Source organism: Ovis canadensis, chromosome X (assembly GCF_042477335.2).
Source record: "Ovis canadensis isolate MfBH-ARS-UI-01 breed Bighorn chromosome X, ARS-UI_OviCan_v2, whole genome shotgun sequence".
Classification (NCBI taxonomy): Eukaryota; Metazoa; Chordata; class Mammalia; order Artiodactyla; family Bovidae; genus Ovis; species Ovis canadensis.
In genome coordinates, this window is record NC_091727.1 from 109,123,849 (window position 1) to 109,137,673 (window position 13,825).

The 13,825-nt window shown below is 39.6% G+C and overlaps 1 protein-coding gene across 2 annotated transcripts in view; it reads left to right on the top strand.

The window, feature by feature from the left end:
* Positions 1–13,825, top strand: part of GRIA3 (glutamate ionotropic receptor AMPA type subunit 3) — a 310,222-nt gene that overhangs the window by 203,584 nt on the left and 92,813 nt on the right. For both annotated transcript variants that reach the window (XM_070290779.1, XM_070290780.1), the window contains exon 6: positions 11,162–11,323. In XM_070290779.1, coding sequence (XP_070146880.1) covers positions 11,162–11,323 — 162 coding nt within the window. The remainder of the gene's footprint in view (positions 1–11,161; positions 11,324–13,825) is intronic.

Sequence of the window (13,825 nt, forward strand, 5' to 3'; positions counted from 1 at the left end):
GAGATAGATGCTTGTCCTTGGCAGCCTTCCACCCTTCATTCTACTGCTTTTATCTTTCCTATAGGCAAGCCACCTTTCTCATTTCTCACCCATAATCTACCATCAACTCAATGAAAGTCACACAATTTATCTTGTGTCTGCTTTCCTCTCTGTACAAAATGTACCCTAACAATAACATTGCATAAAGGAAATCTTCACGTAATATCTTAAAATGAAGTACTCTAAAAGTAAGCCTTGAATATATTTATTTCCAAATCTTAATTATCTACACTACCAGAAGGAAAGTGAATTGCAGTATTACATGAATAAATCAAGGGAGACAGGATAATACCAGAGTCATTTGAATCTTTGGAAGACTAAGTTGTCTGGCTGTTCTCAAATCAGGGACACTCTGTGTTTGGATGTCAGTTGTAGAACTAATGTCTTTGTAAAAGATGACCTTGGAGAACTAATCAAACATACCAATAGCTTCTGCTGCTGCTGCTGCTGCTAAGTCACTTCAGTCATGTCCAACTCTGCATGACCCCATAGACGGCAGCCCACCAGGGTCTGCCATCCCAGGGATTCTCCAAGCAAGAACACTGGAGTGGGTTGCCATTTCCTTCTCCAATGCATGAAAGTGAAGAGTGAAAGGGAAGTCGCTCAGTTGTGTCTGACTCAGCAATCCCATGGACTGCAGCCCACCAGGCTCCTCCATCCATGGGATTCTCCAGGCAAGAGTACTGGAGTGGGGTGCCATTGCCTTCTCCATATCAATAGCTCACAGCCCTGAATTGGGCACAGAGGTCATGGTTGGTTTTATACTGTTGAATTCAGATGTGGGCAACAGTGCACTGGCTCATAAAGATGTGGTGTGACTGAGAAGCAATCCAACTGATGAAATATAGCAAAACTTACAAATCTAACTTCTGGAGATGATATTCATATTGCCAACAAATCTTGCCTTCGTTGCACAGAGGCAAATAGTCAAGTGTACAGATACTTAGAACATAGGAAGTGAGAAAGTCGAGTTTCAACTTGCCCTACCTGCGAGCAGGATTGCCTCCAACCATTCTTTACCTTCTCTCATCTCCTTTAATCTCTCCCTCTGCACATAATTTACTGGACCAACCAAAGGAAAGGAGACCACCGTGGCAGTGAGCAAAAAACAAAAACAAGAAAATAAAATACAATTTCAACCAAACAGAATTGGTAAAATGCAAGGAGCACTAGAATTTGATATCTAGTCTAGACACAAAAAATCTTTGAGTATCTGATCATCACATCTAGTTATTAAAATCCCTATTAAATAATAAAATGGGCTCAACAGAAATTCCTCTTAGTACAGCAGGGGATTTGGAATCTTGCAGTCACTTAGCAATAAGACTGTGGAGTTTATACATAAACGTATTATATGGAAAGCACAGGAAGACATGCGACAGTGAAGGAGGACAAGAGCCCATAAGCAGTTAGGATTGCCAGAGCCTATGTTATAACTAGCAAAAGAGGGGCACAATTGGCCTTACTAACTGATAGCGAATACAGAGGCAACTTTAAGATGTTTCTTCATCATTATTTACTAACTGAAATGGTGCTTGAAGAGTGAAACTCCAGTAGACACCCAGAGCTCTAAATGATGAAGTGAGGGCCTTTGTAGACAGAGGAAACAAAAATACAAAGGTTTAGAAGGGCATGATTTGGCTAGACTGTGAAAGCATGAGGCCTGTTGAAGGAAAAGGTGTGGATAAGGCCAAGAGAACTGAAGATAACAGATAATGGAAATCCTTGAAGGTCAAGCCAGCATATTCAGATGTTACTATGTCTGTAGAAAGTAGGGAGTCATTGCAGTGATTTCAGGAAAGGAGTATTATGCTCTAATGGGTGTTTTAGGAAGATAAATTTATTATGCAAAGAACAAACTGGGAAAGTAAAGAACTGGAGCACCAGCTAGGAAGCCAAGACAATGATCTAGGCCAGTGGCTCTTAAGCTCACTCGGTGCTTCATTCATCTGTTGAGTTTTTTTTTTTTTTTAACCAGGTGGTTGGGCCCCATACCTAGTGACCCAATTGGCCTAAAGTGCCACTAATTGAAAGAAAGGATACAGGAAGAAGAAGAGATTTTAAGGGAACATAACAATTTTTCTTTGGGGCACATTCTTTTTAAGATGCACTTGGAATAAGGAAGTTAATTTAGTGGGTAGACAGAAAAAGGGGTTCTACAGTATAAGAAAGGCTCTAATTGGAAATTCATTGGTATCTCATTCAGCATGAATTCGACTTGAACATTCTCAAAGAAAACAAAATGAGTTATCCTTTTCCACAAAAATATTAAAGAAATCTATTGGAACACATTTTGTCTTTGGTAAAAATATATTATTTTAAGATGTATAATTTTTAATAGCAGGTAAAGTTCAGTGAGGAAAACAAAATTCACAGTACAGAAATTGCATTTGAAGACAGAAGCCTGGCATGCTACAGTCCATAAGGTCGCAAAGAGTCAGACACAACTGAGTGACTGAACTGAACTGACATTTAAATGCATGCATTAAATAAGAAAATACAAGTTTTCTGCCCTTTTATAAGCAGTTGCTATTGGAAGACGTACTTGGGACAAGCACTTAAAGCCTGAAACAAATGTGAAAACAAACTAAAAAGGCTTAAAGAACTTTAAATGTTAATTTTGTTCTGAACCAAAGGTATGAGTTAAGAAGTAAAAACTTGTAAACTTACTTATCACATATTTAGATCGTAATCAAATGTGCTTTTTCTAAAGACAAGGATTTTGTGAGAATAAAAAAACTCCATCTATATTCACATGTATTGCTCTCTGGTCACTGCATTACTTCTGCTCACAGCAGGACTCAGGGGACAGGGTCAGAAATGCAAGATAAACAGGAAGTTGGGCCTGTGGTGCTGGATGAAGCCTGAGTGGGGGTAGTTGGCATGTGTGGGAAGGCCTCATGAAACTGCTCAGACATGGCTGACTGAGAAAACTGTCTTACCCATGGGTGTTTCTGTCAGGGAGGAGTGAGGATGGAACTTTCCGGAAAAGGTCACATGATAAAGATCAATGAATAAGTAGCAGCTCAGGAGTGGAGTCTTAGGTAGCTGGCTGTAAGAATAATTTGACAGCTAGTAGGATGCATACTTTATTACTCCCTAACCCTTGCAATCCCGTCTTTTTCCTCTTTTACTTTTTGGGTTTGAGTGTTGAAAGCCTAACTCCTTCATTTGATTTTTACAGAAGCTTTAGGCAACTAGGGATTCTAATTTCCCAACATAGCTGATTATGGGTGACCATCCCCAAATACTGGACATGGGGGATTAGGAGGCATAAAACATCTCCTTTTAGCCCGAAGCACTTTCCTAAAAATATCTGTCTCTATATATTACCCCTGCTCCTTCTTTTTTTTTTCCATTTTTACCTAATGGCTTTTAGGTGATAAAATCTGTGTGCAATTTGATGAAAGCTTCAGGGAGGCCAGACAGAGACTTCAATTCTTAAAAGAACAAACAAAATGGCAAAGTCCCTCTTGTAGATCACGAAGTGAGAGAAAAAAAACTGGCCAGGAAACTAATCATTCAGCCAGAGGTGCCCATTCAATATCCATTTTCACTCTCCTTACTCCCGCAATGCAGGAAACACAGATTCAACCCCTGGGTCGGGAAGATCCCCTGGAGGAGGGCATGGCAACCCACTCCAGTATTCTTGCCTGGAAAATCCCATGGACAGAGGAGCCTTGCTGGCTACAGTCCATTGGGTCACAAAGAGCTGGACACGGCTGAGCAACAAAGCAGTTCTTAGAGATTGGTGCTGCTTGGCTAAACCTGTTACAATCAGTTTTTTAATAAGGTTTATGGAGGTCAGGAAATCAAAATTCCCCAAAGTATAGAGTTTGGGTGAAAAAATCAACTGAAGATCACCAAAAGGTAATTAAAAAAAAAAAAAAAAAGACCAGGAAGCACTGACTTCGAATACCTCCCATCCTACTCCCTCCCCTTCATCGTTTTTTCCCCTGCTACTGGATCTATGGCAGTCAGACTAGTTTCCGGCCCTCCACCCCCACTTTGGCAGAATCTAATCTATGAGGAAATTTTTTAACTGAAGGATGTTGTGTTGGTTTCTGCTGTATATCAACATAAATCAGCCATAAGTATACATATATTCGCTCCCTCTTGAGTCTCCCACCACCCACACCCCACCCCTCTAGGTCATCACAGAGCACCGGCTGAGCTCCCTGTGATATACAGCAACTTCCCACTGTCTATTTCACACATGGTAGTGTATATATGTCAAAGCTACTCTCTCAGCTTGTCTCACCCTCTCCTTACCCTCTGTTTCCACGTGTCCATTCTCTGCTTCTGCTTCTTTATTCCTGCCCTGCAAATAGGAGAAGGCAATGGCAACCCACTCCAGTACTCTTGCCTGGAGAATTCCATAGGCAGAGGAGCCTGGTAGGCTACAGTCCATGGGGTCGCTGAGAGTCGGACACGACTGAGCGGCTTCACTTTCACTTTTTTACTTTCATGCATTGGAGAAGGAAATGGCAACCCACTCCAGTATTCTTGCCTGGAGAATCCCAGGGACAGAGGAGCCTGTTGGGCTGCCATCTATGGGGTCGCACAGAGTTGGACACGACTGAAGCGACTTAGCAGCAGCAGCAAATAGGTTCATCAGTGTGGTCAGACCGTTTCTAACTTCCATCATCCTGCCACTATGTCCCCCTCTATCACCATCATTTTATTGCCCTTCTCAGACATTCTGGCTGTTGTTTGGCCTTTTGTCTGTGTTCTTGCCTTTAGGTTGTTTTCAAGGATTCATAGCTTTAACTTTACCACTTTGACTGCTGTGGGTGTCTTGCAAAATGAAAATTATTACAGAAGGAGTTCCTGGAACCAGACACCTCCAGCCATGGATCTAGAACCTCAGTCCTAAAATAACTGTGATTCTCAGTTTATGCCTTTTACACCATTTTAACAGATATCCTCATGCTCACTAAATGTTTTGTGGTTGCCTCTCCCCCATCCGTGTCATTGATGAGCCTATGGGGAAAATCAGGCCTCTGTTTACAATCCTCATAGACTGGACTCTTACAACGATAGAATGTACTAGAGAACAGACTTGTGGTTGCTGGCTGATGGGGGGAAGGGATGAACTGGGAGTATGGAAACAGCAGATGCAAACTATTATATATAGAATGGATAACAACAAGGTCCTACCTTTTAGCACAGGGAACTATATTCAATATCCTATGCCAAACTATAATGGAAAAGAATATATATATATATATATATATGTATCTATATGTGAAAGTGAAAGTGAAGACACTCAGTTGTGTCTGACTCTTTGTGACCCCATGGACTGTAGCCTGCCAGGCTCCTCCACCATGGGATTTTCCAGGCAAGAGTAGTGGAGTGGGTTGCCATTGCCTTCTCCAATATATACACACATACAGAGATGAGTCACTTTTCTGTGCAGAAAAAATTAACACAACACTGTAAATCAACTATACTTCAATTAAAATTTTGAAATCATAAAACATAGACTGTAGCAATTTGTGAAGGAAACAGTATCTGCATTAACAAACTGAATACAGATGGAAGGACATGACTGAGCAACTGAGCACAGGAAGGCGGTCCTTCTGGCAAACCTAGCACATAGCTAGAACTTGAACCTCAACTTGAAATTTCTATAACTGACTTTCATCTTTTATTTTCCCCTTTATCATCCAGATGGTTGAAGGTCATTTCTGTTGCATTAGGGTCTGCTTAGAGTTTTAGACAAACATAGTCCCATCTCACGGTCTCAATGTATGGATGAATAAGATGTCTTAAAATAATCACACAGGTTGAGAAAATGAACCAGGAGCCAGCCAGATCCTCCCCTGACTCAGGACATTTCTCCTAACTTCCCCTATCATACCAGAATACTCCTTGCCAGCACCATTTTTTCCCCTGTTTTATATACCCTGCATGGTTTGATTTCGTTTTGTTTCAGTGTCTTTACATGGCTTTCAAGGATACACAGCCTCAATATAAACACCATGAGGGGGTATGACCAGCTCAACAACTAAAATCCAGCAACATATTCTAGGAAAATGCAGTGTCTTAAATTTAGATAGCAGAGAAGACCAGTAGCCTGGCACCTCTTACTTTTTAGCCAGAATCCATCTTTTATTAACACACTATCAGTTCCTACCACTCCTCTTTCTTTTTTCCTGCCTCCTTATTGTATGTTTGCTGGTCACCTTTGTTGCATTAGTTATTTCACTGAAGCTGTGGGTAGCCTTAAGCCCCAACTCTCATCTATGGTTTTACATGATAATAGACTCTAGAAACACTTTCTATAAATAAGCAATGGGATAAATATTGGAAGTGGACCAGGAACCAGCAAAATCTCCCTTCTTAGCCACCTCCTCTCTCCTAACTTCCATCTTTCTTCCACTGACTCTCCCCTTTACCATCCATGTTTGTTGATCATTTATTTTGTGTTAATGTCTTTTGAGAGGTTTTAAGAAAGTCAGTCTCAACTTTCCCACCTTGAAGGCTGTGATTCACCAGCCTAAGGAGGAGATCTAACCAGAGGTAATGAATGGGTGAAATGCTTTAAAATAATGGGATAATCTCTTGAATCCAAATGTTATTATTATAATCTTTCCATTTCTGTGTCTTTGGTTTCTATTTGCTTTGTCAGTAATTGAGAAAGATGTGTTAAATCTCCAGTTTGATTCTTAAAAGTAAATTTAGTACTATTGGTTTCAGTCATGTCCGACTCTTTGCGACCCCATGGACTATACAGTCTATGGAATTCTCCAGGCCAGAATACTGGAGTGGGTAGCCTTTCCCTCCTCCAGGGGATCTTTCCCAACCCAGGGATCAAACCCAGATCTCCCACATTGCAGGCAGATTCTTTAGCAACTGAGCTACAAGGAAAGCCCAAGAATACTGGAGTGGGTAACCTATCCCCTCTCCAGTGGATCTTCCTGACCTAGGAATCGACCAGGGTCTCCTGCATTGCAGGTGGATTCTTTATGAACTGAGCTATCAAAGAAGACCTTGGTTTTAAATATAATAATAATAATAATAATAATAATAATAATAATGGGATAGGAGAAGTAGGAGCAGGAGAGCTAGCCCCTGCCCCTCAGTCCATACTTCTCTCCTAACATCCATCTTCATACACTTACCCCCACTCTTTCACTGATTCCATTTTCCTTTTTGGATGTTGTATCATCACCTCTGTTGTGTGTCTTTACATTGGTTTGGGGGGATCTTCAGCCTGCCTTTAGTGTTACAAGTGTCATAACCATAAAAATCCAAAGATTATTATGGGATGCTGCAGTGCCTTCAAATGGGAGAGGAGGAGAAAGACCAGAATCCAACCAAAACTGCCCTTTAAACAGACCCTCACTCTGAATTGCCATCAGCCTTCTCTTTCTTTCCTCCTTTCCCCTCCTGTGTGTTAGATGTCAGCTCTGCTGCATTAGTGTATGTCTGAAGAGGCTATAGAAAGAATCAAGCTTTAATTTTTACAATCCTATGAATTGTCAGTGGCATTTGAATCATGTAATTTAACAATAGTTGATACCAGAAGAAAATTCTTAAAAAAAAAATGTGTTAGAAATAGATGGACAATCAACTCCTGCCTTTAGCCAGAACAGCTTTCTTTAAATCCCCTTCTCTACCATTTGCCTGATTTCTCTTTTTCCCTTTTATGTCCTTGATAATTGTTGGTTAGCTCTGCTGCATTCGTGTTTTTTTCAGAGGGATTAGGGAAAATCCAGCCTTGATTATCTCAACCTTGAGAACTGTGACTCACTGCATCTAAATGCTGGGCACCGGGGCAACATTCAAGCTGTAGAATCTGATAAGAGATCACAAACAAACTGTACACAAATAGGACAGAGGCAGATGTAGGACCAGGAGCCAGCCTACTTCTGCCCTTTAGCAGTAAGATCTCTCCTTTCATCTTCCTAAAAATCTATTACCTCCTTTTTTTGTTTGTTTTTTATATTATTTTGTTTTATTTTTGGCCGCACTGTGTGGCTTGCGGGATCTTAGTTCCTCGGCCAGGGATCAAACCCGTGCCCCTTTGCAGTGGAAGCACAGAGTATTAACCACTGGACCACCAGGGGAAGTCCCTCTCCTTTCTTTTTCTACCACACTTCTCTCTCCATTTTGTCCATGGGGCTGTGTTAGGCTTTCTGCCCATGTGGATGGGTTTCAGCCCTCAGGGAAGCTGGCAGATCAACAAGCCATTTGAGGTGACCTTCCCCTGGGTTGATTGGTGCTGCTGAGGATGCATTCCAGGCTATTCCAGTCTGAGAAGTGCCAGAACATAATCCCAGCTATGTGTGTCATAAAACATGGGCTGACAGAAACTTCTAGGTCCTCAGTGAGATGGTTGCTGTGAGGTAGAAACATGAGTGCAGAGTGTTCTTATGGAGATGCTTCCAAATTACAGTATGTTCAACAGGGGGGAAGACAGCCAAGCGGGAATACATGGGGCCTGTGTGGCAGAGCAGAGCAAGTGGAGGTGATCGGTGAGAGAAATTTAAGTTGGACCCCTCTTTTTAGTGTCTCTGCTGAGAAAAAGGTAGTGAGGTAAAATGTTTCTGGGGGGTGCCGTGGTGAGTAACAAGACTGAAGTGCTGGCTCTTATGCCTTAAGGCAGATGTGAGATTCCTGGGATCCTTTCTCTCACCCTTCCTGTTGTTAATCCTGTGTTGCCATTTTAATATGCTATAGTATGAAGAAAATGAGAGTGTGAGGCTTATCCAAAGTATAAATGGCACAGAAAATACTATTTCCTAGGGCAGACTATGGCCGTTGACCCTGGGGACCAAGATGGTGGCAGAAGCTTTCTTAATCCTTTTCTTTCAAAGAAAGGGGCTCCCTCTTTCAGGCCAACACAAGAACCCCCACCAGCAGACAGATGGACAGTTGCTCAATGCTCTTGTGTAATACTTTTTAACTGGCAAATATGGTTTGTTACAGCAAATGACTTAAAGCCATTTGTTGAAGTTTTGTCCTCGGCTCTCTATTTATATGTATGTTTAGGGGGTAAGAGTTGGGAGTTGGATAATAGTTAGGCTTAAGCCCCATCTGGAGCCTCTGTGAGCCTTTACACACAAGCAAGCCTTTCTGCTGATTGTTGTGCAAAGGGGAACAAATGGGAGAGATCATTGAGTCTTTGTTTATTTCAGGAAGGAGACCTTTGGGAGAAAAACTCATCCTAACAAATTAATGTTCTTTTTAAAAACATCTTGTGATCATTGGAAAGGAGGAATAGTTCTCAGTGATGCAAACTCTTTGGCTCATATCCCACATATGAAAGGAAGAAGAATGGGGTGAAGAGTAATAACTGAAAACGCTGCTTCACTAAAATATTTTCTATGATTGCCTTGTTGCCCATACTAAAGAAACATAGAATTAAAAGAAGCAGGCATCAGAATGGTAACTAGAGAGGCATACAAGAGCAGAGCTTCTGGGTATTGGTTGCATTCATGCGTTCAGGTTGTGAAAATTCATCAGCCTATACTTAAAGATGTGTGCAATTTTCAATATGATTATTAAACTTCAATGGAAACTTAGAATGCAAAAATAAAAGACAACTTTTGAGAACTAGTAGGGATTTAAGTAATATAGTGTATGCATTTATCAACCCATTGAGTGGTATATTTAAGATTTGTGCGTTTTATTGGACATAAATTTTATCAAAAGAGAGAAAGAAAGGGGGGTTTCCCTGGTGGTTCAGTGGTTAAGACTTTGCCTTCCAATACAGGGGATGCAGGTTCAGTCCTGATTGGGGAACTAAGATCTCACATACGTTGGGCCCAAAAAACCAAAATGTAAAAAATGAAAGCAATATTATAACAAATTCAATAAAGACTTTAAAAAGAAAGCCTTTATTTTTTTCAATTTTTTAAATAAATTTATTTATTTTAATTGGAGGTTACTTTACAATATTGTATTGGTTTTGCCATACATCAACATGAAACCTTTAAAGAAAGAAGAAGCAGAAGAAGGAAGGAAAGGAAGGATGAAAACTTCAAGTGCTGAACTCTAGTTAACGACCTACATGCTAAAGTCTTTGGTATGAAGTATTCTAACATCTGAAACTTTCTTTGAAAACCATCCAAAAAATGAAATGGACTGATGGATGGAGAGAAAAATGGTAATTGTGAAATCTGAAGTGACTACTTCATTTTCACTGTATAATTCTTTCAACTTTATTTTTGAAACAATTTTATATGTAAATGTTGGGAAGGAGAATCTAAAGGAAGGGGAAAGAATTCTTTAAATTTATTTATGAATATAAATATTGGCTCCAACCTACAGAGGACCTAAGGGCATCAAAAGCAGCTAGGAAGAGACAGTTATCCAGCAGAAATAGCAGGAACTCCTGGGAGAAGTGTCTCAGAAAATAGTAATGCCCAGTGGAACTGATGATACCCAGGTGAAGATGGCATGATAGGAACATGAAGAGATTCCTTCAGGAGGCTTAGGTGGCAGAGACAACAGAGAGACACCAGAACAAAAGAAGAAGAAAATGGTGGCTGCTATGAAGTAGATGTCAAAGCTCATTCATGGACTCATATGAGACATACCCTGGGGGTTTCGCCATCACATACAACCAAGCTGTCAGTTTCACTCTTTGGCATTTTTGTAAATTACAAATGTTGAAATTACTCATCATTCAAATCTGAAAAGCAATCTGCTGTATTTGGCATGTTAGCTAGGGCCAACTTTTTAAACAGTTTCCAGTTATATGAATCATTGTATTTGTATTCATTGAAGAAATATTAAAATATATAGGTAAATGAAAGAAATAAAAACATTCACTTAAAATTGACTCTGATGTTTGTCCTTTCAGCCACTACACCAAATAAAAACAGGGGCACTAAAATGGAAGGATGTATATTTTCTCCATCATGCCTGTAGTTTCAGAGTGCCCTAAGAATTAGTCTGTATCAGGGGTTGTTTGTTTGTTGCAATTTTGGTTTTTGTTGAGATATAATTGACATGTAACCATGTGTCCAGGGTTTTTTTTTTTTTAATTGCTAAAGAAGGATCTTGGGAAAGGAACTTTCATTTCTTCCTTAGCATTCATTGTAACAGATACAATGAGTAAGAATGCATGACCTCTCACAATCACAATTCTCTCTCAATCTCTTTCTAGGGTTTTACTGATATTTTGCTAGAAAGAGTCATGCATGGGGGAGCCAACATTACAGGATTCCAGATTGTCAACAACGAAAACCCTATGGTTCAGCAGTTCATTCAGCGCTGGGTGAGGCTGGATGAAAGGGAATTTCCTGAAGCCAAGAATGCACCACTAAAGGTAATGTTCCACAGCATGTAGAAACCTTAGGCCAGCTTTCCAGAGCATCTTAGTATGGCCTTTGTATATTTATGGCTATCCGGTGATCAAGTGGTTGTCCCTCAGAAGTGTTTCAAGGATACTAAAACACAACTGCAGGTGATGCTCCTGCATTTGAAAACTAAATTCGCAAATAAAGAAGCTATTGAGAAGGAGTTCTTTTAAACCCAGTGTTTGAAAATGGTAACTTAATTTTTCAATGAATTTCATTTTTAATATGCTTATAACTTACAATTTAAAAAGAACCTAAATTGGACAAAGGGTAGGGGCAGTGGGAATAGGTAAGGAAAATTGATAGTCTGAAATGGAAAATTAGATTTTACATTATTGATGTGATTGCTTTGTGTTAATAAGTTTCATGAATCTCAGAACACCCAAGTGAATTAGGTTCTAGTACAGAGTATGTGTTGCCCATGCGTATATTGAATGGAAATATTTTCCTGCCTACAAAAGTGTCTTTAAATAATTAGATTACCTAAGTTGCTCGTTTTCATGAAATCAAGATAAGAACATTAAAAGCATAAAGTTATGCTTAAAGTGCACATTTTTCACTCGTGTTCCCCTATGGCTAGAAATCCTATTATTTTAAAATCAGGAATTAAAACAGATAAATGGGGGAAAGTTATTCATGTTACACAAAGGATGTTTCCAATGAATTTTAAGTAACCCATTCCCTTAGTGCATTGATTTAAGCATGAAACAGACTTTAAATTCTTCCTTTCTGATACAGTGAACACATGTATGTACCATGACTGTGGGATCCTTGTGATCTAGATGAGGAATCAAAGGAGCCAAGGAGCCAAGGTTCAAGGCCCTTCCCTAAAAAAAGAAAGGGGAGAGGACATTTCCTGTCTTATGGTTTCAAGATGCTCATCCTCACATCTTTCCTCCCTGGAAAGAATACAATAAAGAGGAACAGTGGGCACATAGACAGGAAAGAGATACATTCTGAATCACCCATGCAGGACCACCCTATGTGGGTCACATCAACATAATACAAGTGCGACCTTACCTGGTGCAATTGATATATTCTAGAAAAGTTGTAAGTTATACGTTAAACACCTTTTTTAAAAAATAATTTAAGCCATGCAGTAGTTAAGTGGTCCTCTGATTATAGTGATTACTTCGTACATGCCAGATTTTTCCAGTGGCCTCATATGTTTCAGTAAATATGGCCACAATTCCTATGATGGATCGTTTGTAGTCAAATCTCTTTTTTAAGATGATGACTTTATTTTTTTATTGAGGTACGACTGACATGTGACATTGTATTAGTTTTAAGTACACAACATAATGATTTGATATATGTATACATTGCAAAATGATCACCACAATAAGTTAACATTACCACCACAGTTACAGTTTTTTCTCATGATGAGAACTTTTAAAATCTATTCTCCTTGCAACTTTCAAAAATATTTACAAGGCAATATTATTAACTATAGTCACCATGATATGTGTTACAGTCCCAGAACTTATCAGTCTTATAACTGGAAGTTTATACCTTTTGACCATCTTCATTCATTTTTCCCTGTTCCCCAGCCCTCACCTCTGTTCTCTGTTTCTAATGAGTTCATTTTGGGGGAGGATGCACATATAAGTGAAATCATATAGTATTTGTCTTTAGCTGACTTATTCCACTTAGCATAATGCCCTCTGCCTATCAAAAATTGTAGGATTTCTTTCTTTTGATGGATTACTGAGTAATACTCCATTGTGTTCTCTGCACGCATGTATATGTTTACTGAAACATAGTTGACGTATGAGTATATATGTGTATGGTATGTATCACTTTCTTTCCTTACCCATTCACCATTTGATGATTTGATGGACACGGGTTTGTTACGTGTGCTCACTGTTGTGAATACTGCTGCAGTGAACATGGGGGATGTGGATATTTCTTTGAGACAGTGATTTTATTTCCTTCAGATATATGCCCAAGAGTGGACTTGCTAGATCATATGGCAGCTCTATTTTGAAGTTTTTGAGGAACCTCCATATTGTTTTCCACAGTGACTAGGCCAGTTTATGTTGCTGTCAGCAGCGCATGAGGGTTCCCTTCACATCCTCACCAGTACTTACTGTTGTCTCTTTGACAACAGCCATTTTCATAGGTATGAGGTAATATCTCCCTGTGGTTTTGATTTGCATTTCTTTAATGAGTCAAATCTTTTTATGGGCTAAATCTGCCCATATATCTAGGTGAGCTTATACAAACATATTTTGATATAACTGCCAATCCACTGTTTTGCCATCCTTAGATTTAGCAGGCAATAGGTAGAAGGAAAGAATTCATTTAGTCAATATTTTAGGGGTATCTACAATGTGTCAGACACTATATTAGGCACAAAAAAAATGGACAAGAGTAAAAGTCTGAAAAGGGTACTAAAGAGTCATTTATGCCTGTTTAGAAGCTGTAGAAGTTCTACAAAAGGAAAAGAAGACAATCTCAGCTCTGGATTA